Source organism: Kogia breviceps, chromosome 5 (assembly GCF_026419965.1).
Source record: "Kogia breviceps isolate mKogBre1 chromosome 5, mKogBre1 haplotype 1, whole genome shotgun sequence".
Taxonomy (NCBI): Eukaryota; Metazoa; Chordata; class Mammalia; order Artiodactyla; family Physeteridae; genus Kogia; species Kogia breviceps.
In genome coordinates, this window is record NC_081314.1 from 139467459 (window position 1) to 139495006 (window position 27548).

A 27548-nucleotide genomic window follows, 5' to 3' on the forward strand; every position below is an offset into this window, starting at 1 on the left:
TCTAAGAGACAGCCGCTTATTGATATAAAGGAGAAGCCGCATGTGCTGGTTAAGCAGCTACTGGTCTCAGTGCCCCCTTTTTGCTTCGAGTGCGCAAGCGTAGAGCTGTTCCGGAGAAGGGCGAGATTGGGTTCCCTTTTAAACCTGCCTTCCGGCCAGTGAGACTCTTTGCTGGCGAGGGTGGCCAGTAGGAAGACCCTCATTATGCACCCCTACCCACCCCCTGCGGTGCCGCTGGCCCGCCTCCAGCCACAGTGGGCTGTGGGGCTGAGGAATCAGGCACCTGTTCTCTTCCCTGGCTGGGGGCCCACGAGGGGTTCTGATGGGGCCCTTAGGACAGTGGCCACAGCGTGACCAAGACATGCAGCACGTCTCAGCTGTCATGTGCCGTGAAGGTCACCCAGCATAAAGGTGTTACTGGAGATCCAGAGACAAGGCTTTCTTCCTAAATGACGATGATTAACACTTTTTTGTTGGTGCCTTTGGTGTCAGGGCCTTGGACACGGTGAGTTCAAAGAATCTTGGAAAAGATGTATTCTCTCCCCAACTTTGTTCCTTTTGTTTGAACTCCATCCAGGCGGAATGCCTTCAACTCTGTCCCCATCAATGGTCAGACGAGATGAAGTTTGGGTTGCACTCGATGGCTTTTGGTGTCATTTAACTCTCTGAACAGAGAAGTCCATGCTTAAGAAAACTCAGAGGGGGCTTCCCTGGTGGCGCGGTGGTTGAGAATCCGCCTGCCGATGCAGGGGACACGGGTTCGTGCCCCGGTCCGGGAAGATCCCACGTGTCGTGGAGCGGCTGGGCCCGTGAGCCGTGGCCGCTGAGCCTGCGCGTCTGGAGCCTGTGCCCCGCAACGGGAGAGGCCACAGCGGTGAGAGGCCGGTGTACCACCAAAAAAAAAGAAAATTCAGAGGTATTGACACATCAGATATGGAGGGAGACTTTTTTTGTTAATGCCATTTTAACCAACGTATCATGATTATTCGCATCATGCACAACAGCAATAAAGTAAGATTACTCGGTCACTCTCCGGACAGTGAGATACGCTCTGGTAAGCACTGCACATACAGTGCTCTGCTCATCGCTGGGTAATACAAAAAACACCATTGCTTTTAGGCACTGCTAAAAAATGTTTAAACCAGTTCAAGTTAGTCAAGACCTGGATCTATAAAGAAATGATTTGAGCATTTCAGCACACCTTGAAGTCAGATGGTGTGGTGGATTAAAGAAGGCTACAGATCCTTTGACCCTCCTGCCGTTGGGAAGTGGGGTCTGATCCTCCTCCCTCTGAATGTGGCCGGGCCTCTGTGACTGCCTGGTAATCAGTAGAATATGGTGGGAGTGATGCCGTGTGGCTTTCGTTACAAAAGGCCGTGCGGCTTCTGCCTTGTTCAGTGAGCCCCCTGAGGCCAGCATGCTGGAGGGACTGCCTGTAGGTGCTCTAGTTCACCATCCCAGCTGCACAGCCTTCCAGCCAACCTGCCAGGACCCCAGACAAGTGTGTGAAGCCGTCTTGAACCCCTGGGACCAGCCCGCTCACCAGCTGAGCACCGCTAAGTGACCTTGCCAGTGTCACGTGGAACAGAATTATCATGGAGGCAAGTCTTAACGTTGCCCAGATTCCTTACTCGCAAATCATGCTATATAATAAAGCAGACAGCTTAGGCTGCTAGATGTGGAGTGATTTGTTACTGGGCAAAAGGGAACCGGGACATGTGACTTGTGACACTTCTAAGCTGGGGAAGTCTGAGTGGGCGGCCAAGGTGAGAGGTGCAGAGCGGGTCAAAGCCGTTCCAAGGGCGGTGGGGGGGCAGTGCAGATAAAAGGAGGGCTCCATGTGGCCAGTTCTTCTGTTTGGTGCATGCGTTTTCCCCTTTGCAGTCACTCTAAGAAATGGAATACAGTCAGGCATTCGAGAACATAAACCACCAGGGTATAGAGAAACAGACTGCGTTGTTAAGCTGGGCTTCCAGAACAAGGTGTTCCTTTGTTGTCATAATTCCTTGTGAGAATTTTACAAGGAAATAAGCTTTTGATCTCTGTGTAAAAGCTTCAGTTGGTATCAGGCCATATTATTAAAGAAGGATTAAAAATAGCCCCAGAGTTTTTAAAGCATAATTCATCCAGGAGGATAAATAGCAAGTTTCATTTTGTTGGTCCGTGTAACTTCTCAGGAGTTGATTCCACCCACTGTGACAGTGGACACCGACATACCTAAGCCTTTGGCTGGAATTTCAAGCTAAGAGCAACTGGCTTCAGTGATTAAGTTTGTGGGTCAAGGGTGGCCACCCAGCTAATCCACCTAATAAGATGTTGTTACGACAGTCGAAAAGAATAAGTACTATACATTCTTGGGAATGAATTTAGGTTTCATAGTCTTTTGGAAAAGCTCAGATCTGTTTCAGAGTTTTAAGATCTAAAATATATTCCTTAGGATCTAGGCGTAATGAGGAATGAAATCGTCCCTAAGTTCTAAGGTTATGGAGGAGTGAGAAGCATGTTTCAAGACAGAGCATAATCCCCTTTGTGGCCTGGACCGAGGCCTCTAATAAACACATTTTACTGATAAAGTGCAGCAAAGCTTTCCCCTCCTTGGGAGTGCAGAGTCAGTCTAGAAAATGATATCAACGGTGCAGTCATTTATTTCTTTAAGAAAAAAACACTCAATACCCTCTGCACGTACGATACATTTCTCCTTTATAGGCTTACGAGAAGTGTGATGCGTAATGTTTGTGTCATGGGATGAGCTGATATAATAAAATAAACGATACCAACAAAGACGTGAAAATGAGGGCCACGGTTCTTACCTGCAAGGAGCCTTGTTTCTGGTGCTGGGTTTTGTCGCTTGTTGCTGTCCTCGCTGGCTGTTTTGTTGCTCCACCAGAGGGCAGAAGAGGAACCAGAGAGGGCGCAAGTCCAGGGGGCCGACTGGGCAGTTTCCTCTCCAGTTAGCGTTCCCTCCGCCTTGCAGAAAAGTGAAAGAAACCGAGGAGACCTTCAGACGGTCTGCGCTACACAGGAGTCATGGCGGTGGTACAGCTGGGACTGCCGGCCTTTTACCTGCAAGCAGCCTCTTGCAGCCCCTCCTGTTGACCGTGGCAGGAAAATGGGTGGCGATATGGGCGGCCAGCTGTGCGGTCCAGCTTTCTGGCCACGGACCCTCATACCTCCTAACTGTACGGTGTTCTGTTCTCTTGCACCACCCCACGTGGCTCCCTCCTGCCCTGACCAAGAGGTGGGGATAAGACCAGCGTGGACTTTGCTGGCACAGACTATGGAGGAAGAAGGCAGGTGATGCTGCTGAGCTGAGAAAAGCCTTGGGCAGAGGGTGCCGGAAGAGAGGTGTTCGGACCTCAGTTACGTGGTGTGTCTCATGAATGTGGGTGTCCTTCAGTCTCTGAGGCTCGCCCGTAGGAATTCCAGAATTTGAGCTAGGATATCGAATTCCGATGACTGCCATGTCAGAATCTCCCCAGAGAAAGAAGCTTTCCTGCATTCCTTGCCCCTAACAGAAATTGTGAAATCAGTTAAGAATTTAGTACTTTAAGGGACTCTATCACTTTTCTATTGGTTTCTCCTCATGTCATCTCTGTCACCCCCTTCAAGGGTTTCTATACCCTTTAGAACACTTGGTCTTTCATTGGACACTCCTCCCCCAATTTTGCAGTTGAGTGGGCATTTCTACAAAAGTTGTTCCTTTTAGTTCTTGGCCAAGAAAATAATCTTCTGTTGTATCATTGTTTCCGTGGGAAAATCAGTGAATATATCAGTTCAACTCCCATCGTCTTTCCCAGGGCCGCTTATTATGCACGTCTTTCCGCTAAAAGGTAGCAGCGGGTGGTATCTCAGTAACAGAATTATGTTTTAATCTGCAGTCCAGATTTTCAGAACTATACCTTATTCTGGCAAATTAGGTGAATTGGGTTTTCAAGGTTTGTCGAGTATCGTTTATTAAGTTCTTACTTCCTGCACCAATAACGTCAGAATAAAAACGGAAAGAGTTAAAAATCTCCCCGGAAATTATTAAACCGATTCACAGAGAATAGTGATGTGAAGTGAGTTTACGGCTCTAAACTGTATCCACTGTAGGTGGGATTTCGGGATGTTCTCAACACCACGGGTTCCCCAGACCGGGTCAGGAATGGAGTAAAGCACGGGAATTCTGGAAGCTGGCTCTTCTCGGGGGGGGGGGGGGGGGGTCTCTCCTTCTGCCACGTTGTCGCCGTCCTGTCCACCTAGAGGATGTGCTGACACGTCAGACACTGAGTATTTCTGTTCACAGTGCGGTGGAGCGCTGGCCATCCATGTGTTTTGAGGGGGTCATCGATTGATTGATTGACTCATGGTTTCATCGATTCAGCAGACATTCTCAAGCATTCTTAAACATCCCAAATTCCATAGAAGAAAATCTTTTCTTTTATTATTTTCACACAATTTTGTCTTTCAGAACGAGGTTTGGTTTCCTGGTTCGGGGCACCCAGTGTTCTGTGCCATTTTTACCCTCGTGTCAAACGAGATAGTGCCAAACCAAGCCCTCTCAGCTGCCTGTTCTCCTGGTGTTGTTGGAAGGTGTCTATGACCAGGGTCTTGCAAATCATTATCAGTTGGTGTGGATTTGAACACAGATGGGGTCCAGGGAACCAGAGCAGGTCTGGTTTACATGGTGCCCGAGGGTGGACTGGACAAGTATGGCATGTGATACCTAAGACCTAATGAGCCCTTTCCCGGGCCCTGTAAACCCTCTTGACTCTCGCATTTTCATATCTGTGTGGATGCCTTTATTTTGGTGACAGATAAACGAGAACCCTCACAAAATCTTCACATTCTATTTTCTTCCTGAAATACAGAGCACGTGTCTTTTCCTATTTAGTTCATTACCTACCGGCACCCTAGTGTACAATATTTTCAAGTTATTCTACATAAAAAGTAATATTGTGTTGCTTCATCTCTGAATCCGTTTTGCAAGCCTTACCAAACTGAAATAAGACACTTCCGTAAGAAACTGGCCTTGCCCAGCTTGGATTTAGGATAATAAATGAACATCTTGAGAAATGCCCAGCCACTCCTCCTGTGGTGTCGGTGTGTCCTTCTCCACAAGGCAGATGAAAGGGATCCATTGCCCTGGAACTGGATTGCTGGGGCCACAGTAAGATTTGCAACAAATTTAGGGACACCGGTTCCGAGCCACTTAGCGTAAATGTCGTTTTTGAAAACAGGAGGCCTTGAACGGTTTGCTCATTGGCTGGTTTGTGAACCACTGCGAAGCCGTGGTGGTTTTTTTTTTTTTGACCTAATAGGTCAGGGTTAGAGAATCTTGAAACAGGATAACACTCCCTCCTTTTTCTTCCTCAGGGGTGAGGGTGGGGAGAGAGTTCACCAAAAAAAGCTTGTGGCACAGAAAAGACTTCTGTATCATAAAGCCAGGGCATTTTTAGCCTTGCCCTTGGTCAGCCCGTTAGGTCTTTCTCCTCATTTGGAACTTGGCTGATCCCTTCTGGTCTGAGGCCACAGACCTTCCCTGTTGCGTGGGTCAAGCCAGGTCAGAGAATATAGTCGTATAACTAACAGTGGGAAATGGGGGAAGGTAAAGCTTCCAGATAATTCTGTAATGTCTGAAGTCTTCTAAAATCTCTCCGCTCAAATTGCTAACGTCAAGGTTAACATCAAGGTTAACATCAAGGTTAACATCAAGGTTAGCACCTTGTAGCACCACTACAAGGTGGGACTGTGCTCCTCTGCTCACTGACAAAGAACTTTCAAGTTCAGCAAGTTAATGATCCATGACCTAGGAACCCCTGACCTTGTAAGAATTCTCAGATGACAAGGAAATACAAAATGAAATCTAGTTGTTAAAATGGGAGTAGTTACCCTGTGGAGCACAGTTCCAGGACAATTTTGTGATTTTCCTAAACTCCATTATGTTTTTGGGGGGGATTCTGACTCTGATTTTCCTGCTTTTGAAGCATAAAGCCAACTTTTCCTATTTTATACACAATGTGATTTTATGTACTCCTGATTGATTCTTTTGTCTCTTTTCACCGATACAAGATGACAGGCTGGTTTGAACCTAAACTTGTGAAACCTGAGGTTTCTGGTTAGTAATGCAGGCTTGCCCTTCAGCTCAGTGGCCAGGAGAAAAGGGAGCAGCAGGGAAAATTAACAAGTTGAGGTAGCTTAGGTTTCTTAAACGTGAAGATGTAGGTCTGAATTGAATAAAGTTGCATTTAAATTAAAAAGTGGGCTTCCCTGGTGGCGCAGTGGTTGAGAATCCGCCTGCCGATGCAGGGGACGCGGGTTCGTGCCCCGGTCCGGGAAGATCCCACATGCTGCGGAGCAGCTGGGCCCGTGAGCCATGGCCGCTAGGCCTGCGCGTCCGGAGCCTGTGCTCCGCAACGGGAGAGGCCACAACAGTGAGAGGCCCGCATACCGCAAAAAAATAAATAAATAAATAAATAAATTAATTAAAAAGTGCCTTGATCTGGCATCTCCCATTGTGCATTACGTAATTGCCCCTCTCCTTTGCAAGAAGTTTTGTTTGTGCTGCGAGCTGTTCATTTGCTTGCTCTTCTGGTTGAAGTTGCAAAAAACATTTAGGGATAATTCCATTATTCCATTAAGCAAGACACTGGCAGGAGAAACCGATTACCTGATTGATCAGACATTTCTGTTTGTTCTTTAAAATGAAGCAAACATTTTCAGTGACTATGTCATCCATGAGACCTACTATGAACTTTAATTTAGAAAACCAAATCTATTCAGTACCCTAGGTGGCTCCTTTTCAGTGTACCTGATTTAATGAATTAATTTTTTTGAGGTATAATTGACATACACCCTTATATTAGTTTCAGGTGTACATAATGATTTGATATTTGTATTTATTGCAAAATGATCACCACAGTCAGTGTAGTTAGCATCCATCATCACACAGAGCTACAAAATTTTTTCTTTCTTGTGATGAGAACTTTTAAGATCTACTTTCTTACCAACTTTCAAGACTGCAATATGGTATTATTAATTATAGTTGCCATGCTGTACGTTACATCCTCATGACTTATTTTTTTTATAATTGGAAACTTATACCTTTCGGCCCCCTTAACCCATTTCACCCCCATCCCCACCTCTGGCAGCCATCAATCCATTCTCTGTATGTATAAGCTTGTTTTGCTTTTTTTTTTTTAAGATTCCACATATAAATGAGATCATATGGTATTTGTCTTTCTCTGACTTATTTCACTTAACATAATGCCCTCAAAATCCATACATCTTATCACGAACGGCAATATTTCAATCTTTTTTAATAGCTGAATAATATTCCTTTGTGTGCGTGTGTGTGTGTGTGTGTGTGTGTGTGTGTATATACATATACCACATTTTCTTTATCCATTCATCTGTTGATGGACACTTAGTTAGTTTCCATATCTTGGCTATTGTAAATAGTGCTGCAATGAACACGGGGGTGCATGTTTCTTTTTTTGAGTTAGTGTTTTCATTTTCTTTGGATAAATACCCAGGAATGGAATTGCTAAATCAAATGGTAGTTCTATTTTTAACTTTTTGAGGAACTTCTATACTGTTTTCCACGGTGGCTGCACCAATTTACATTCCCACCAGCAGTGCACGAGGGTTTCCTTCTCTCCACACCCTCTGCAACGCTTGTTATTTTTTGTCTTCTTGATAATAGCTGTTCTAAAACAGGTGTGAGGTGAGATCTCACTGTGGTTTTGATTTGCATTTCCCTGATGATGAGTGATGTTGAGCATCTTCCCATGTGCCTGTTGGCCGTCTGCATGTCTTCGGGAAAATGTCTGTTCAGGTCCTCTGCTCACTTTAAAATCGGATTGTTTGAGGTTTTTTTGCTGTTGAGCTGTACAAGTTCTTTATATATTTTGGATATTAGCCCCTTATTGGATATATGATTTGAAAATATTTTCTGCCATTGAGTAAATCGCCTTTTTATTTTGGTGATGGTTTCCTTCGCTGTGCAGAAGCTTTTTAGTTTGATGGAGTCCCACTCGTGTAGTTTTTCTTCTGTTGCCTTTTCTTTTGGTGTCAAATCCAAAAAATTGTCACCAAGACTGATGTCAAGGAGCTTTCTGCGTATGTTTTCTTCCAGGAGTTTTGTGGTTTCAGGTCTTGCATTCAAGTCTTTAATCCATTTTGAATGAATTTTTGTGTATGATGTAACACAGTGGTCCAGTTTCATTCTTTTGTATGTTGCTGTCCAGTTTTCTTAACACCATTGATTGAAGAGACTATCCTTTCCCCATTATATATTCTTGCCTCCTCTGTTGTAAGTTAATTGACTATACTTGCGTGGGTTTATTTCTGGGCTCTCAATTCTGTTTCCACTAATCTATGTGTCTGGTTTTATGCCAATACCATATTATTTTGATTACTATAGATTTGTAATGTAGTTTGAAATCAGGAAGCGTGAGCTTCCAGCTTTGGCCTTCGTTCTCAAGATTGCTTTGGTTATTCAAGGTCTTTGGGATTTAATTTTATATTTTGAATACCTTCCATATCTATAGTGACCAGCTGTAGTGATTACTATGGCTTCTTAAAACTGCCTTGAACTTTTTGGAATGAGATCTGACGAGCATACCTTTACGGAAGGCACTTTAACGACTTTGCCACTTCATCAAACACCTGTAGGAAGGTGTAGAAAGTGTTGGCAAAATGGACCCTTTCATGCTGTGTATGAGGAAATGGACAGTGTCAGCTTGTGGGAAGCTTAGAGGTTTCTGGGATTGGTGTCCTCCCCTGGGTTGGCCCTGGGGAAGACAAGAGTAACCAGCACCATTTCTTAACAGACAGTGGCTTTTTTTCTAGACAATTCTCTGAGATTCAGGCTTTTGTGGAAGGACGATGTGGGCATTTTTAGACAGGTGGATTCTCCCAACACTCACATATCATACCATACAGGTGATCCTTGCCTTCTACCTGGAAAGTTAATCACAAAGCCTCTGATATCTGCCGTCTTTCAATGTTAAAAGGAAAGCATTCTAAAATCCACAATAAGAATTCCCTCAATAACCTTTAAGGTATTTCTGATTAACTGACTAGTTTCAGATTGAACATAAAATATTATAAAATTCCCAGTCTCCTCCTTCCCTGACCCAGATCTATACAACTTTCGTAAGTTGGCCATCGAAACCAACATGACTGTCTTGAAGGCACTAGACTTTCATCTTTGTAAATAGTTTCAGACCTTTGGCCTCCTTAAAACTTATGAACGTTACAAAGAAAAATAGAGAGGGAGTTCGTTTATTTTTCAGGAACCTACATGTTTCTAAAGAATTTTGCAAAAGAGCTAGAGAATTCTGAACAAACTGAATCTGAACACTTGTAGAGAAAATCAGAATTTCTTTTTCATGGTCTGCTGCCCAGCATATGGGGTGACCCTACTTTCCCACCCACCACGCTTCCTCCCTCCTCTCCCCATGGTTCCTCAATGAGAGTCCAGAAGTAATTTGCAAATCTTCAGTTGTTATTTTCCTATCATGAGCAAAGTGTGCTCAAGTCAGCTGCTGATCTCACAGAGAGTTGCATTAGTAAAGGCATTACCGTTTGGGTCCCAATTGTGTTTGGTACCCGGTTACTGCGGTTCCAGGGACAGGAAGACCACGCCCTCTCTGGGTAGTTTTCCTATGGGGTCTCAAGGGGGTCATGGGTATGGAGACCAAGGCACTCTAGTCTTTCCAGGACTTTCCTGGTTTTAAAACTGAAAATCCTGGGTAGCAGGAAACCTGAGTCCCAGGCAAATTGGGAAGGTTTAGCCTCCTGCCGGGCCTAAAAACTTATTTGTGACATTTTCCACCAGACCCTGATGAGGAATGGGTGTGTTTAAAGGGAAGGTGATAAGTCGGAAGGTGCATCTCAAGACCACTAGGAGGCGCTCATAACCTCTTGAAGACCTTGCACACCTGACGCCAGAGTCCTTTTGAGAAGGCAGGCTCTAAAAACCATAGTAAGGAACCGAGATTAAAAAGAGCAAAATGTCACGGTGGATCCCTCATCTTGAGAGGATGATCTGTAACTGTGCCTTGTTAGATTTTTGGCCAGATGTATCCTCAGATCGGTTTTACCAAATTAAAAAACTGGGGGGAATATATAGCCTGCTGAGTCAAGTAGCCAAGCCCCCTGTGTTAGGGGCTTGTCCGCCAGACTCTGTGGCCCCGTAGGTGACGGGGAGGAAAGAGCAGGCCTTCCCACAATTCAGATCAAAAAGGCTATTGTAATTCACAAGTCCACACAGAGGAGCTGTGGTCTTGGCCTGGCTATTGGTGGGCTCAGTACAGAGCTTCTTCACATGACAACATTGCAAATCCCTGGCAAATGAGGAGAGGCTCACGCAGGAAGTTTCTAGAAATAGGCTAAGTGCAGCCTACTTCAGGGTTCATCCTTCTGTGTGACTAATCCACTGAGTCGTCTTAGGAAAAGGTTTAGGATTCCCATATGGAATCATGAGCTATATTAGTTTTCTATTGCTGCTGTAACGAATTACCACACACTTGGTGGCTTAAACCAACTCAGATTTATTATTTGACAGTTCCATTGGTCAGAAGTTTGACACAGGTCTCACTGGGCTGAAACTAAGGCACCAGTGGTCCTCCATTTCTTTCTGGAGGCTCTAGGGGAGATCCATGTCATTGCCTTTTCCAGCTCCTACAGGGCACCTGCATTCCTTGGCCTGGGCCCCCCTTTTCTCCATCTTCAAAGCCAGCAACGTTCATCTCTCTGACCATCGTTCTCTAGTCAGATCTTCTCTGACCACAGCTGGGGAAGGTTCTCACTTTTGAGGATATGCCTGTGACCAGACTGGCCCCAGCTGACAGCCCAGGGTAGCCTCCCTATCTCAAACCTCCGTCACATTTGCAAAGTCCTTTTTTGCCATTAAGGTAACATAGTCACGGGCTCTGAGTATGAGGATGTGGGCCTCTGAGGGGCCATTATTCTGCCTACTGCACTGGCACATAGACTTTGAACTTGTTCTTTCACATTCCGTCATTGTCACCCCAGGCCATGGCTAGAATGAGTGGCCGTCAAGCATAGACCTCCTCGGAAGATTAATTGGTGGTTATTTTCCTGGCTGCTTCTGAGATTGCCCACTGGTCCTTGACCAATGCCTTCTCAGACTCTGAAATGAGAAGGGCAAGTCCAAAAAGTCCTTTTTCTGCAGCAGGCAGTGGTCTTGCTCTGTGCTCAGCACCCTGGTGTTTCTATTGAGAGCTGCTTATGGCCAAGATCAGGCAGTTGGTTCTACCTGCCTTAAAAATCCCAGACCCCAACTCTTCTGGCCACATGACAAGGAACAGGCTACGTGGGCTGTGATGGACTGGATTAGAGAGGTGTTGACAGGATCTTTCAAGGAGTACCTTGACGCTGCCTGCACTGCCGGAAGAAGGAGCGGGCTGTCCGCGTAGCTTTGCTGGACTCCCCAGTTCTCACAGGTGGATGCCGGTCCTGCGTGGCTGTGTGTGTCCGGGAAGGGGGTGCTCTGTTGTTAACCTGGCAGGAAGACTGTTTGCCTGCAAGTGCGGGGCTAGGGGATGCCAGACAAGCTCACTGTCATCTTGACTTCTAGCACAGGTTTCCTAGGGAGGAAACAGAATATGTAGCACCCAGCCAGAGGCTCCCTCCACGCCCCCAGCCCACTTGGCTACCAAAGCTGTCCCCCAGGACTGTGAAATGTCCCAAGCACTGTCTGTCCTTTGCACTTTTCACTTGCTTCTGCTGTGTGTTTTATTATCATGGATTCCTGCAAGTGGCCTCCAAGTCACCCTACTGAAAGGAGGGGGGTGTAAAACAAACAAGCCGACTACCCAGCCAGTGCCCTTTGTGCTGAGGAGGGGCCCTGCTGGAGCCGGAACCTCTCCAAATTAAAAGAGCCATTTTGTTTCTAATGACGTGTGTAAGTGACAGATCTGGAATCTGTGAACTTCTTAAGGCCCTCGGTGAACTATTTTGAGAAGATGAATCTACTTATGTGTCTTCTTTTTTAGCATGAGAGGTGGGAGCTGAATTCCAAGCTGATACTTACTAATCACACTGATCTTTCCAGCCCTAAATTCCCCAGAGGTGCACACGCAAGTCTGCCAGGGTTTCTCCCAGCCCATGACCTAGGGGATACCTGGAAGGTTTTCCTATTTGACTGGGACAGAAGTTCTTGCTGTTCTTTTTGACCCATAGGGTAATATGGAGGATCAAACAGAAATCGTGGCCTTTGTTGAGATCGATTTAAGGATTTAAGGATGAGCAGGTCATGGTTCCGGCCCACTAGTGCGGTGCCCTTTGGTCTGGAGTGTCTGTCACACCCAGACACGGGCTATTCTGGGGTGGGTCTGCCACCTGACTTGCACCACCAATTTTTTTTTTTTAATTTTATTTTTTTGTGGTACGCGGACCTCTCACTGCTGTGGCCTCTCCCGTTGCGGAGCAGAGGCTCCGGACGCACAGGGTCAGTGGCCACGGCTCACGGGCCCAGCCGCTCTGCGGCACGTGGGATCCTCCCGGACCGGGGCACGAACCCGCGACCCCTGCATCGGCAGGCGGACTCTCAACCACTGCGCCACCAGGGAAGCCCTGCACCACCAATTTTTAAAAGTTTTTCAGTATTTTATTTCTTAGATCTCAGTGATACTCTGCCCTTTTCCCTCTTGGTGCACCTCACGGTTATGATCGTTAATCTTAAGAGAGCACGATGCAAATTTACGTATATCCGCATTACAGTTTTTTAAAATCTCAGCTCTTTATTGACGATACTCAAATAAGGTAGGTAATTTGATAAGGAAAAAAAAACAGAAACAAACCCCAAATCAAGCAAGAATACCGAAAAGAATTCAAGGTTTTCATCCTCTAACTTAAGAGGAAGGGAAAGCACTTAGTCAGTCTTTCCTTTTGCTGGTGTCCAGTCTCTCAGGGCGCCCTCAGTTTTCTGAACCAAGTGCCACTAGAGGGAAAGAGGAAGTTGACACATACTGATATGTGCAGGTGTGGAGAGGTGAGTCTCAGCCACAGAACACAGTGGATGTGTTCTGATTTCATTTCAGTTTGCTTATTTTCTTTCTTACCTAGAGCTTCAGAGGCTGAACCTAACAGTGTAGAATAGATAGATCTTGACTGAAATACTAAACCATTCTTCCAGGGGCTATCGTTTGACATGGGCTGGTATCCAGCATCCAGATTATCCACAAGGGAGGACAGTTTCTTTATCTGTTAATTTAATTTAAATTAGTTTTTATTTACTTTAAAAATGTTAAATTGAGGTATACTTGACATACGTTATATTAGCTTTAGGTATACAACATAAAGATTCAATATTTGTGTATATTTTGAAGGGATCACCCCAAGAAAGTGTAGCTAACATCCCTCACCACACATAGTTACGACATTTTCTTCTTTCTTGTGGTGAGAACTTTTAAGCTCTACTCTCTTAGCAACTTTCAAGGATAAAATACACTTTTATTAACTATAGTCACCATGCTGTATCTTACATCCCCAGGACTTATTTATTTTATAAATGGAAGTTTGTAGCTTTTGACCCCCTTCACCCATTTCACCTCCCCCTGCCCCGCTGGCAGCCACCAATCTGTTCTCCGTAACTCTGAGCTTTGTTTTGTTTTAGATTCCACATATAAATGAGGTCATATGGTATTTGTCTTTTTCTGTCCTCCAACGCCCTCAGAGTCTATCCGTCTTGTCACTAATGTCAGAATTTCAGTTTTTTTAATAGCGTAATTATATTCCATTGTGTGTATATACACCACATTTTCATTATCCATTCGCCCGTCGGTAGACACTTGGTTGTTTCCGTATCTTGGCTATTATTGATAATGCTGCAGTGAACATGCGGGTGCAGATATGTTTTCGAGCTAGTGTTTTGGGGTCTGTCACACCCAGAGCCGGGCAATTCTGGGGTACAGTTACTGCTACCTGAACTGTACCACCGATTTTAACTGCTTCTCTTTCTCGAAGGTGGCCTGACAGCCGGGAGGCGAAATGCCGTTCCTGTATTAGCTGGCTCTGCGCAAGTTGGGGAGTTTGCCAGGCTCGTCTTAAATTCCCGCCTCCTTTGCTGACCCCAGAAGGCCTCAGCCTCTGTTCACCTGTTCTCCCTCCTGGGGAGCCGATAGTCCCAACTCCTCAGCATTCAAGAGATCAACTACCCAATCTCATCAATCGGTTACGTTCATCTGTGCTGATGGTCTTCTGATGAAGGAGGAACAAAGCCCCACTTCTAGGTTACTAGGAGGTCGTTAATAATGTTTTTGACCCTCCCCCAAAATAAAGCTCTCATCTGGGTGGACAGTAGGGTGACCAGCTCTCCCGCCTTGCCTGAGACTTACTGGGGAGGATGAGGGATTTCCCACTTTAAAAACCACAGTCCCAGGCAAACCGGGTCACCCAGCGATCGTCCTTTTGGGTGGGTGAAGAAAGCAGCCCCAGGACCCTGGGGAGGGCATGGGGCCGATGAGGCTGGACTTGCTGATATCATCCTCAGGGGTGAGGCATGGCTTCTCCGTGTTTAAAGGAACTCCCCGTGATAAGGAACTTCTTAGAACTTTTGAGGACGGTGACCACTGGCTCCACAAGGTGAGTTTTCCTGGAGTGACTTCTGTGGGCCTGGCTGTGCTCCGTGACACTGCCAGGGGAGCTGGAGGAAATTGAATGCGTCCTGGGCACTGCCAGGGAAAAAAGTTAATCACTGGCTCTACAGAGGCGGATGCGGTCCTCCCTGAAGGGATGGAACCAATGGAAAATAATTTAGGAAACAGTTTGGTATCAAACCAGGCAGAGCGGACCGTATTGTCCGTGAACTTCAGAAAAAGCAAGAAGAAATGCCGACCTCATGGAAAAGGATACAGAGCTGGAAAAAGTCACTGACCTGGCCTGAGCAGGAGGAAGGTGGTGGCAGGTAGACAAGGGGGACTTCAGGAAGGTGACGTGGGAGAGGTAAGGACAGCATTTAAGGGCAGTAACTGGCCGGCACAGATTAGACGGTGGAGAGGAGGGGAGGGGGGGAAGGCAGAGGAGGGCAGGAGGGAGTCAGAAAGGAAGGGAAGGGGGAGGCAGGTCGGGGGAGGGAGAATGAGGGAGAGTGTAACAGAATGTTTCTGCACGTTAGGCGTCATCCTGTGTGTTTTCTGCTTAACGTCTAATTCATTCTCACCCAACGTGGAGGGGCAGGTAAAATTAACCTTATGCTGTAAATGAGCAACGAAAGAGCTGCGCTGGAAGGTTAGGGGCTCTGCCCTGGTCACACTGCTTGATAGCAGTGTGTTTGGCATTTGCACTTGAGCAGCATTCCGTCGGAATGTGCTAAGGACAGTGGCATCTGGGTTAACCTTATCCAGGATACGGGAAAGATGGGAGGGGCTAGAAAGGCCCAGGCAGAGAGACCCGGCAGGAGGCTGCTGCAGGAATCTGGGTGGGAGGCTCAGAGACCCTGGCAAGGAGTATTTCAAAGGAGGAAGGCAGTGCTGGGGTCGGAGTGAAGTTCAGGAAAAGGGTGAGAGATCTGGTTTTCATCGGGAGGACCTGGAAAGAAGCTGGGACCATTCACTGGATCCAGTTTACAAGAACTCGAGTGGTCTTGGTTCACCCAATCCTGTTTGGGTTTTTGAGCAGGTTATGTATTAGTCTCTCTGTGCCTCAGTTTCCTCACCTATAAAATGGAGGTTGAAATAGGACATCTTACAGGAGTTTGAGAGGATTGAATCTGATCACGTCCGTAAATAGTTTGGAAGGATACTTGAAATCGGAGTGGTCTTCAAGAGGTGTTAGTTTTTAAAAATCACCTTCAAAGTTGCTGATCTGGGAGCACGTTTTCTTCAAAAACATTCTTATTGGACAAGGAAGAGGTGGGATGGCTTGTTTCTCCTCCAGTTAGTTAGCATAGACTTTCTCCACGTGGATCTGCAGTTCCAGCGTGTTGAACGCCAAGTCCTGATGGAAGAGTGGTTGCTTTCTTCTCTCATTACAAGGAACCCACTCTCCCCCAGGTGATTCACGGACAAAAGACAGAGGGCTTTGGTGTCATTTCTTGAAAAGTAAGCAGTTTCCCTGGGCTTGTCAGCCCTGCCATGGGTCAGGTGCACCCAGTTCTCCTGATGCTTTTTCCTCTGGACTTCTCCCCAAGAGGTTGGTGTAACTCCCAGACGTGAATGCCAGGCCAGGGCCCTGCTATTTTGCCTCCTGGCTAAAGATCTGTTTGCTTTTGCAATTAAGAAAAAGACTTCAGTTGTTAATTTTCACTTGGCATAGATACAGGAGGTGTTAGGTTTGGGGGGGAAAAAAAAATCAGTGCTTCTTTAAGGCCTATGCGGTTTGGCATGAAAATCACACTAATTGAGCCTTGTTAAAAAGTACCCTAAGTTCCATAATTGTCTGTTCTGGGGCTCTCAGATTTGGAAGAGTAATGATGATGTTGAAATAGCCGCCTTTATTGGCTGCCCAGGAGACTCAAGTGTATCACACAGAGATCTTGCGAGGCCTAGGGATTTTTAGCCCTATTTTTTTTTTTTTTGTGCCTTTTTTTTTTTTTTTTTTTTTCAGCATGAGGGTCTCTCACTGTTGTGGCCTCTCCCGTTGCGGAGCACAGGCTCCGGACGCGCAGGCTCAGTGGCCATGGCTCACGGGCCCAGCCGCTCCACGGCATGTGGGATCTTCCCGGACCGGGGCACGAACCCGTGTCCCCTGCATCGGCAGACAGACTCTCAACCACTGCGCCACCAGGGAAGCCCAGCCCTATTTTTTAAATGGAGCAACTGAGGGTCAGGGAGAACAAATGAATTGCCCGAGGCCACTCGATTAGTAAGTAGTGGGGCCCAAGATCCCACTGGCTCTCCCTGGCCCCATACCGAGTCCCCTGGACCATGCTGTCTCCAAGAGACCTCCTGTTGCTCAAAATGGAAACTTCAATGTGCCTGGCACATGGAAAGAATTATACGTTTTTTTCAACTTACAGATGACCCGAAGTCAGGAAGTCTCTGATTGATTTAAATACTGCATTTTAAGTCAAACCGCTAGGCCAAGAGGCTTGGGGGAGACTTTGCTGCCCATGACTCGGGCCCTCTGGGCTCTCTCAACCATCCCCCCCTCCCTCTCTCTTCTCCTCTCCTTCACCATCCCCCTCCCCTCCCCTCCCCCTCCCTCCTGCCCACCTTCTCTTCTTTTCCCTCCAGTTGCATGGCACTCTCCTTGGGTGATCTCTTAGTAGTGAGAAGTTGTGAGCTTCTAAAAGCGAAAAGTTCATGGACAGTGGCCCGGCAAAGAAAGAGGAGAGAGGCCCAGGGAGGCACTTTCTGAAGTGGACCAGGCTCCAGGTGCAGGGCAGCAACCAGCAACGGGATTCAGGGCCTTAGTCATGCCTGGAGTGTTTACTGTGTGCCAGGAACTCCGCCAGGGCCGGCAGGAGCCGCCCGGATGAAGGAAGATGGGTCCTGGACTCCAGAGCCGTGTCGAGGGTTAGGGACATCCTGGCTCTCCTGCCTGCTGCCACATGGGAGCCGGAAAAGACCCAGGGGCTTCCCTGGTGGCGCAGTGGTTGAGAGTCCGCCTGCCAGGGCAGAGGACACGGGTTCGAGCCCCGGTCTGGGAAGATCCCACGTGCCGCGGAGCATCTGGGCCCGTGAGCCACAACTACTGAGCCTGCGCGTCTGGAGCCTGCGCTCTGCAACAAGAGAGGCCGCGATAGTGAGAGGCCCGCGCACCGCGATGAAGAGAGGCCCCCGCTCGCCGCAGCTAGAGAAAGCCCTCACACAGAAACGAAGACCCCACACAGCCAAAAATAAATAAAATAAATAAAGAATTATTCTTTAAAAAAAAAAGAAAAAAAGAAAAGACCCAGGAGGAGTGTCCCCCACCTGTCCCACAGGCCTTGTCGCTGGGTTGGGACAGTTTCCCTGGTCCTGACCTGCGCCAAATGGCAGGCGGACATGGTGGGCGCAGGCTGGGGGGTGCGTGTGCAGACACTGCACCCACATTTCTCTTTACAAGCACTAGCTACTCCAGTGCCCCGAGCTCACGGTGGTCCCCCTCCCGTCCTCCTGGGGTTGAGTTTAGAGCACACACATTCCACGAGAGGTGATCATGCAACCCTGACGTCATCTGTAAGGAGGCGTGTGCATGGGAAGGACAGCATCTGTGGACCGGGAGGGCTGACTGCCCGCCTTGGAGGCCGGATCTTTGTTCTTGGCCGTGCTGGGCAGCCTCGATCGCCAGGCCCCAAAGCACACGAGGCTGTCGTGCTTTCGGCAGAGGACCCGGGAGGAATTCAGGGAAATTTGTAGGTGGGGCTTGGAGGGCAGAGTCGGCTCCCACCTGGTTGGCTGCAGCTGTTTCTCTCTGGCTGTGCTGTGCCCGGCCTTCAGCTGGACCAGCTGCCAACAGAGGAGCGTTCTGGCCGGCCCTTTGGACCGCGTTGTTCTTTCCTGGGGGAGGACTGATTCTGGTGGCTGCCCGTGGCCTCCCACGTCAAACTGTCTTCTGCTTCTGGCCTCCTCAGATCAGCTACTGATTTTATTCAGCCTCAAGTCCCTCCAGAACGTTGGAAACACATGGCCCATCATTACTCACCAGTTTTCTCTGGGTCCCTGGGATGGAGCCAAGCAAATTAGCTATTTGCCCCCAGATCCCTCCTGCTTTTCTGCAGGGACAGAGACACTCCCCCGCACACAGGATGGACATCCTACCTCCTTGGTTGAAAGCCAGTTCTCAGAAAGGGGACAATTAGAATATTTCCAATTTATTCCCTCTTCCTTTATCTTCCCTCCACCCCCCAAGTCACTTTTCCATGACATTTACATAGAGTAGGGACAAATGCTTCCTTTTCAGAATGTGTTTACCATTTAGGCCCTCATGGAATTTTCTAGAGAAAAGGTGGGGACCAGAAGGTGGGGAACCAGGTGGTGGGTGCATGACCTGTTCTGGTGGGAAGGTCAGGGAGGGGTGCTAGGGAGCCACCAGGAATGTCTTGAGGGAGTCATCACCCCTTGGTCAGGTCTGGTGGGGGGGTGGGCGGGTCCCTCAAAGGGAGTGGTGAGTGGGAGTCATTTTAGCGGAAGGTGTGGTGGGTGGTCCCCTTCCGTGTAAGTCCAGACCAGCCCTGGAAAGGTCGTTTGGCAGAAGCCAAAAGCACTGAGAGGAAATTTTAAAAAATGCTCCCCACAGATTCTAAATGGAGTAAGCGCGCAAAGAGTAGGTGGGAGAGGCTCTGATCTGCAGAGGATCTGCTGACCTTTGTAGTGACATTTGGACCTTTACACCTCAGGCTGTGGTTGGGGGGGGGGACCCAGCAGAATTACCAACGTTCTTGAACGCTGCTGCTGGGCCCAGTGGCGAACGGAATTTCTCAGAACTTTCCCAGAACGTGTCAGAGGCGCCAATGTTTTTCTTTTGAGAATGACCGTTGTCCTTGTCGTAGGCGCTCAACAAAGTTGCATTTGAAAGGCAGACCTCCAAACCCGGGTCATCCAAGTGCCTGGGGCTTCACCGGAAACAAAAGACACTCTGATCTCTTAAACTGCCTAATTTGATTTTAATCAGAAATGTGTACATACAAAATTTCCCTGTAGGCTGAGAACTCCGCCGAGAAGTCTTAGCCCAGAGTGTAATTAACCCGAGAGAATTGCCAGCATCAGAAGATGAAACTGCATGCGATAAAACGTCCCCGATTATGGCAACGGGACATCATGTCTATGTGTTTACCCCCATCAGCTTGTCTGGTAGTGACTCTGACCGGGGCCATACTCTCGCATTGTTGCCCAATAATGGGCAGTGGAGACGGTGTATCTTTGCCTTTACTTTTGCTGGCACATCCCAGCACTGAAGCACATTAAAGTAATAAAATCAGGCAGCGAGGCGTCCTAGTCACTCCCACCATGTTCCCGTAACCCCCACACGTACAACAGACTGAGACAGAAAAAAAAAATTTATTTTAGAGCAATTTAAGATGAGGCAACACTGGATATGTAAATCCTGTTTTATGGGCAGTCGTGGCGGCTGGCTAATTCTTCTAAATTGCATAACAGCCTTCAGTCCAGCAGCTGTGCTGGCTTGGAACAACTCTGTTTGAAGGCCACACGGGGAGAAATGTACAACCACGGCTTTCATCACGATCTTCTGGGCCGTGGGGGCTATGGCCGTGCAGACCGTTGTCCCACCTTCCTGGCACCCATGTTAAGTGCCAGTTGCAGTTCTGGGAAGGAGCCTGTTAAGAAGACTAAGTCTTGATGGAGTGGATGACACAGGCCACATTGGTATATTTTAAAATATGAATTGCTCCTACCCCCTTTTTATTTCTCCTAAAGAAATAGCTGCCAGGATTCAGGAAAAGGTGAGAGCAATTTCAAGGGAAAACACTGGCTTGAGTTTGAGACAATGAAAGAGACAGAGTGAGGCAGAGAGAGCCGTGCAGAGGAATTATTCTCCAGATGCTGCTGCCCCAGGCACAGGGTTCGTGGTCGAGGTGAGTTTCACCAAGAAGCCCGGTGAAGAAACGCCTGGACTCTGCGGGGATCTTGCTGCATTCAAGCAATGAGTTATTACAGGGTTGCCAAGGGCAGAGACGCAAGGGAGAAGGAGAAAAACAATTGCCCCACTCTGAAGAACTTATCTCAGACTTTGCTGAGCTTAGTGTAACTACTGTAAAAATAAGAGGTTTAAAAGCTGCAGAGCAAGTCAGGACTGGCCAAAATATGTGCCTTTGTGTCCCAGCGCTTTCATCCCCCCTTCGCCTCCTTTTTTGGCGTGACTCTGCCCAAACCTACAGTGGTTAAGAAAGCACCGTGATCTAGGAGGGATCCCCAGCAGCAAGCCGCTGGGAGTTTTCTGTAACTCAGCTCTGCGCTGTTTCTTTTTCCAGGACGGAGACAGGAGGAGACGGGGCAGCCTTCAAAATGGCCATAAGGCTGTGGGAGCAGGCGGCCAGGGGGTCGTCTGCAGGGCAGTTGTTATGACTGCTTGGGTGCTTGGGTCCAAGCTATGCACCTCCCCCACCCCTCAAGCTCCAGCAGCTTCAGACTCCAGCTGGGGGAATTCTCAGCCCTTCCCTCTACTAGTGGGGAAGGGAGAGCTGGAGGGGTTGGAGGGGGTGAAGCAAGTACCCAGAGCTTAGGTAGGGGTCTCTGAAGTCACTTATCTGAATCTGTTGGTGCCTCTTCAGGTGTATTGGGGTCACCCTTTATCTTTACACTTATGCAGCTGTATTTATCAACTAGGAGGTCTTGATAAGTCTTCTTATCAACAGATCATCCAACTGGGGGATTTGAACCTTTCTGTCCTATGCATTGATCACAAGACGGGGCCAGCCTTCCCTCTTGTCCAAGGTGGGGCTGGGGCCTCTGACCACGAGCATCACGTCACCTCGGGGGACACGTGTTAAAGATTCAGATCCCCGGACCCCATGCAAGACCCACTGAATAGGACTCTGTATTTTTAAAATTAATATTTCTGCTTCTTTTTTGTATTGAAATAAAACATGCAGTAAAGGAAACAAACCTTAACTAAGACTGAGTCAGTTCAGTGTATCCACCATGTAGCCACCACACAGCTCAAGCTAGAGAATGTTTCCACCACCCAGAAGACTCCCTCTCACCCTTTCCAGACACTACCTAGCTTCCAAAGGCACCTGCTTTTCTGACTCCCATCACATAGAGAAGTTTGCCTGTGTTTGAACTTCACCTACATTGAATTGTGCAGGACTTGTTTGAGTCTGGTTTCTTTCCCTCCACATCATGTATGGGAGATTCATCCCCATTGTGGCTTGTAGTAATAGCTAATTTTTTCCACTGTGGTATCGTGTCCTACCATATGAATGTACTGTCATTTATTTATTCATTCTATTCTTCATGGTGTCTGACTTGTTTTCAGGTTTTGGTTATTACACTAAAGCTGCTAAGAACATTCATATAAATGCTTTTTGTGCTCCTAAGCACTCATTTCTGTTGGGAATGGAATAGCTGTGTCATAGCATAAATGCATGTTTATCTTGGGTAGATAATTGCTGAACAGTTTTCCAGAGAAGTTGTACCAATTTGCACCCTTACCGGCAATGGATGGGAATTCAGTTGCTCTGCGTTCCTGTCTGCACTTGATATTGTCCGATCTTTTCACTTTAGTCATTCTGGCAGGTGTGTAGTGGAATCTATTTGTGGTTGTAACGTGCATTGCCCTACTGGCTAGTGACGCTAAGAGTGTTTCCACGTGCTTATTGGCCATTTGGATTTTGTCTTTTGTGAAGAGGTTGATCAAGTCTTTTTCACAGTGGGCCTGGGGTCTCTTATACTCTCCTTTTATAGGGACATCTTGTTATTAACAACCTCTCCGGGTGACTCAGGAAGCTAATGCCAGAGAACCCCCTCTGAAGTTCTCTTTAAGTTGTCCAGTTTTCTTAAGGCATCATTTTCCTTTCTTCAGTTCCCAAACCACAGCTCACTTTCTGCCTTGTGTCCTTCTGTTATTCAGGTTATAGATTCACTGCTTTCCTCTCAACTTTCCTTGAACTGCATGTGGCAGAAATGGACTTCCTGGATTAAAGATGGCTGTGTTTCTGTCATCGGAGTCTGGCTGGGTCTCCTGGTCTTTCCGGCAGCATTTTGTTATCACTGTAACCTTGCCAGAGACGCATGGGGTGGAGAAAGATGGGAAGAGAAAGAAGAGTGTGGGAACTACCCCAAGAGGACGAAGCCCCACGGCTCCCCTCTCTTCTCCAGCGCCTGCCTTTCTCCTCTCCCAGGAGCCCACAGGAAGGAGGATGTCTGTTCAGTATCTTTCTGTGCCTGTGTCTCGGGGATGTGTGTGTGGGTGTGACCTGCTTGGGTCATCGGGGAGGCACTGTTTCCTGTCCTTCCACCCTCAATGTCAACCGTGCAACAATCTACCATCTAAGTACAAATGCTCCCCAGCGGATGAGGGGACCTAAAAATTTTACAGTGTCCGGGGGTCTAAGAACTCGTATAATCCAGCCTTCGTTCTAGAGATGAAAATAGTAGAGAATACTGGGGATGGTGTCTCCGTGGGAGAACCTGCTGGTCTGTGTTTACGCACAATCATCCTGGAAAGAGAGGTGTGTTTCTTCTAAAGAGGATCGAGAGATGGAGGGAGGGAAAGAGCAAGATTTTCTTTTTTGCCTTTAGTAGGAAAGGGGGTCCCCTCTTGCCACTTTTTCCCCTCTGTGTACTGCTATTCAGAGGCCCAGCGTGGCAGGAAGTGGTGAGGTGGTGGGAAGCAGAACAGAAAATGCTCGGCGAGTGCGTGTGTGTCCTCCCTTCCCCTCCCCAGCTCCCACTTGGAGGCTGGTGGAGGGGGCCTCAGAAGGCTATGTACAGTAGCATCACCGGTAACGAAAATTCACCGTGATTTTGTGTGTGTGCATAGCGGAGCCTGGCATTTATAACTGTGAGACTGGCTCTAATCAGGATTTCTTTTTCCATTTGTAGGCTGGTTGTGATGGTGAGAGTATTGGAAATTGCCCATTTTCTCAGCGTCTCTTTATGATTCTCTGGCTGAAGGGCGTTATATTTAATGTGACAACGGTGGACTTGAAAAGGTAAGACAGGGTTTTTTGTTTGTTTGTTTTTGTTTTTTCTGTATGCGGGCCTCTCACTGTCGTGGCCTCTCCCCTTGCGGACCGCAGGCTCCAGACGTGCAGGCTCAGCGGCCACGGCTCACGGGCCCAGCTGCTCCGCGGCACGTGGGCTCCTCCCAGACCGGGGCACGAACCCGCGTCCCCCGCATCGGCAGGCGGACTCTCAACCACTGCGCCACCAGGGAAGCCCCAAGACAGGGTTTCTGCAGTATTGAAATAACTGTACCTAATTCCCTGTACACAGCACACACACACACACACAGACACACACAGACACACACAGGCATACAGACAGACACACACGCAGGCACACACAGACACCGACACACACACACACACACACACACACACACACTTCTAGGACCCACGGGCGATATCACGGGCACGTCCAGCCTGGGTCAGGCCCCTGGATTGAGGCGGGAGTAGTGTGGACCACACGGTAATTACAGAACGGGATCAGACGTGATCCAGAAGGAGTGGGGCTGGAGGGTGTGCCATGAAGAGCCTGCCCCCCCAGTTCCCGGCCAGCTGTGAACCTCTCAAAAGCCTGTCCAAGCACCCCTCCTGGCTCATAACACTGGGGAGAGTTAACGTTTCACCTCCGTCTCCAGGCAAAGGGCCACACTTTCCTCGCCGGCAGGGCGGTTTGTAAGCCCACGGTCGCCTTTGAAACTCTCAAGGGTGGTTTCTCTTAAACGGGGGAGGACGCAGTTCGGCCTTTTGCAAATGATCCAGACGCTGGTGCTTCCCACGTGGCCCTTCCCTCCCACCCAGGAAACCCGCGGACCTGCAGAACCTGGCCCCCGGCACCAACCCGCCTTTCGTGACTTTTGATGGTGAGGTCAAGACGGACGTGAATAAGATCGAGGAGTTCCTAGAGGAGAAGTTAGCGCCCCCAAGGTGGGCCTCATCGGAACCCGTGTTCACAACGTGCTTGTCACTTCTCCCCGTTCACAGACAATTCCGTGTGCTGGTTCTCTCTGGCCGTGGCGCTTAACTTCCCGAGTTGTACCTGTGACGTGCCACAGAAAACACGGCGAGATTAGAAACGCCGAGCTTAGGTGGCTCGGATTTCTTTGCTCCGCACCTGCAGTTTGGCAATTAGGGGTTGACGGCAGGAAGTGGGGAGGAAGTAGGCCGATGTCACGTGGGTGGGTGGTTTCTGCTGGAAGGTGAAGAGCGGGTGTTAGCACGCAGCATCACGGCGGGCTGGACCTGGAAGGGAACCTTCTAGTCCATTACCTCTAGTTCAGGAGGGAGGGAACCAGACCAGTAAGGCCAGGTGGGGCCCCGCATGCCAGGGGGAGAACAGTCTGTCCAGTGCTTTTCCCCTGGACGGCGTTGCTCTCAACTTTGAAGATGGAACGATTAGGCAAACGTTCAAGGGGCAGTTTTCATGTTTATATCCACTCAGAGAAAGTCACTTCCTCCCCCTCCCTCACGTCGTATTCTCCTAACTCAAGCGTGGCTGATCTGTGATACTCTCATTTTGAATTTTTCAAGGTACCCTAAGCTGGGGACCCAACACGCTGAGTCTAACTCTGCTGGAAACGATGTGTTTGCCAAGTTCTCAGCGTTCATAAAAAACACCAAGAAGGATGAAAACGAGAGTGAGTCCCTCCCATCTTCCTCTTTTCTGCTTTCTACCTGGACCTCCGCTCCGCCTCGGCTGTGGCTTCTTCTAAGATCTTGGGAATTCTGACTCGTTTCACAGTGGGGAGGGACCTGTACGTAGAAATGAGGGAAAAGTACCTCTGACGTTGACACGTGGGTTTCAAGAGATTGAGTGCTTCTTCTAGAGGGGGGAGCCCAGGAATCCACATTTTTAGGGGAAAATAATCACCACCAGGGATTCCTTGCCGCACCATGGGACTCAGTATGAATGAAGCTTCTGCTGCTGCTTACTTCATTATGTGATTTCCATAAAGATTTTTGAATAAATGAATGAGTTCTAGAAGTAGCAGCGTTGTGTAGATGGCAGAATTACTTTCCAGGGAGAAGTGAATCCTTTATTCGGATCTCGTAAATCCACCTCTCTCTTTCCCAAGTCTCCAATGCTCACTGGCCGTGTCTCGGGAAGGAAGGGACAGACTCCTTCTTCGGTATCTAGAGAGAGGTGACCCGAACTCCCATGGCTCATCTAGGTCATTTTCTGCCCTTCTGTTTTAGTTTATGAAAGGAACCTCTTAAAGGCCCTGAAGAAGCTGGATAACTATCTAAATAGTCCTCTGCCTGATGAAATAGATGCCTATAGCACCGAGGAAGTTACTGTTTCTGGAAGGAAGTTTCTGGACGGGGACGAACTCACGCTAGCCGACTGTAACCTCTTACCCAAGCTCCACATTATTAAGGTTTGTCCTTCCTCTTACCTCAGGTGCTGAATACATGAATGGAGCTCTGTTTCCTTTTGTTTTGACTTGTGTTTTTGCCAGACATCGAAACAATCTAAAATGCGGACTCTTGAATTTTAAAATCTAGCTTGTTTCTGTTTGAGGCAGGCAAGCCCCACGTTTCAGATCTGTGGATGATATATTCTCGGCTGTTGCTCACAGCTTCTCAAGGAGCATCCGAGAACCTGGCTCCCGTCCCCCCATCCTCTCACTGCTTTTCTCTTCGAGTCTCACCCCCAGAGCCTAAAGAAAAGCTCTGTGAAGGCAACTTGAGGGAATACATTGATTATACCTGCTGTTTCATGCCCCAGGCTTGGAGATGGTGTATGGAGTCTGCGAGTATTAAAATGTGACCTCGGGGGCTTCCCTGGCTGTCCAGTGGTTAGGACTTGGTGCTTTCACTGCGGGGGCCCAGGTTCAGTCCCTGGTTGGGGAACTAAGATCCTGCAAGCTGAGTGGCCAAAACAAAACAAACAAATAAAACAAAACAAAAAAACCTGAGCCGACCTGGAAAAAAAAAAAATTTGAATTCAGTCAATTGTTGGTGGCGGTCAGGGTAAGCCGCGCCCTGTCTAGGGACAGGAGGGGGTTGGGTCCTATCACCGACCCCCTACAGCTGGGGAGCAGCTGGCAACTCCTTGGCTGGACCTCTGCCAGGTTTGGCATCCTGTCTTCCCAGGTGGTTGACTTGGACTTGTGACAAGCCCACGCTTGGACTCCTTAGTTATGGCTGCTCTCAGAAGTGCCCCAGCCTGTGTGTCACTTACACGTGTTACTTGTTATTATCATGATCACTGTTGCTATGTCCTTGGTCCTCAGGCATCTTTGTTATTTAGATCCTAGCAGCGCCAGAGCTAGGTCCTTGGTATAAGGATAGGGGAGAGGGGAGAGAAGACACAGGGAAATACAAGCCCAGGACCCTGCGTGCTAGTAACACATTTAATTAGCACTTAGAAATTTACAAATTAGGTTCACACAGTCTGTGGCATTGATGTCCTGGGGGCTGCTAGCCACCTCTGGTTACTGCAAGTCACTTCCTTGCCTTTCTCTTCCTTCCCTACTCCATCCCAGTCCTGGCGTCATTTTTCTTCTGTCTTCTCTGTTGTGCTCAGAGGGTACCAACTTGAAATTCCAGCCTTGAAGACACTGTCGATGCTGTAAGTGAATGTTCGTTTCCGTAGCTCTGCCAGGCCTCTGACACTTAAAATTAGCGAAAACATCTCAACCCCTCAAACCTGCTACACTGGGGATATTCTAAATTGGACATTTGGGAGCCATTTTCCAGCAAGTGATTGATGTAGTTGTGTTTGGTTGAGTCCCTTTACTGAAGGTATTCTAATCATTGCTGTGACCAGTGTGACATCACAGAAGCAAGAGGGAAGGCAAGAGAAATACATACATACATACCACACACAGACACACACACACACACACATCAATTGCCACTTATTTAGCCCCTATAAAAAAAGATAGGTTAAAATGTTGGTAGAGGGGGTAAACTTCAGAGCAAAATAAAGCAGTCCATGGCTCCAATATAAGACCTAACTGCAAAATCTTCCAAGCCAGTT

The 27548-nt window shown here is 48.0% G+C and overlaps 1 protein-coding gene across 3 annotated transcripts in view; it reads left to right on the plus strand.

Moving 5' to 3' along the window:
* The window catches only part of CLIC6 (chloride intracellular channel 6), a 44312-nt gene that overhangs the window by 11465 nt on the left and 5299 nt on the right, over window positions 1-27548 (plus strand). The window contains exons 1-5 of one of the 3 annotated variants that reach the window (XM_067035379.1): window positions 14922-14955; window positions 23442-23551; window positions 24365-24490; window positions 25094-25200; window positions 25760-25941. In XM_067035379.1, the coding sequence (XP_066891480.1) occupies window positions 23496-23551; window positions 24365-24490; window positions 25094-25200; window positions 25760-25941 (471 nt within the window). In that variant the 5' untranslated portion in view covers window positions 14922-14955; window positions 23442-23495. Of the gene's footprint in view, window positions 1-14921; window positions 14956-22870; window positions 23069-23441; window positions 23552-24364; window positions 24491-25093; window positions 25201-25759; window positions 25942-27548 lie in introns of those variants that run through there. The other 2 variants (XM_067035378.1, XM_067035377.1) reach the window with 2 other exon arrangements.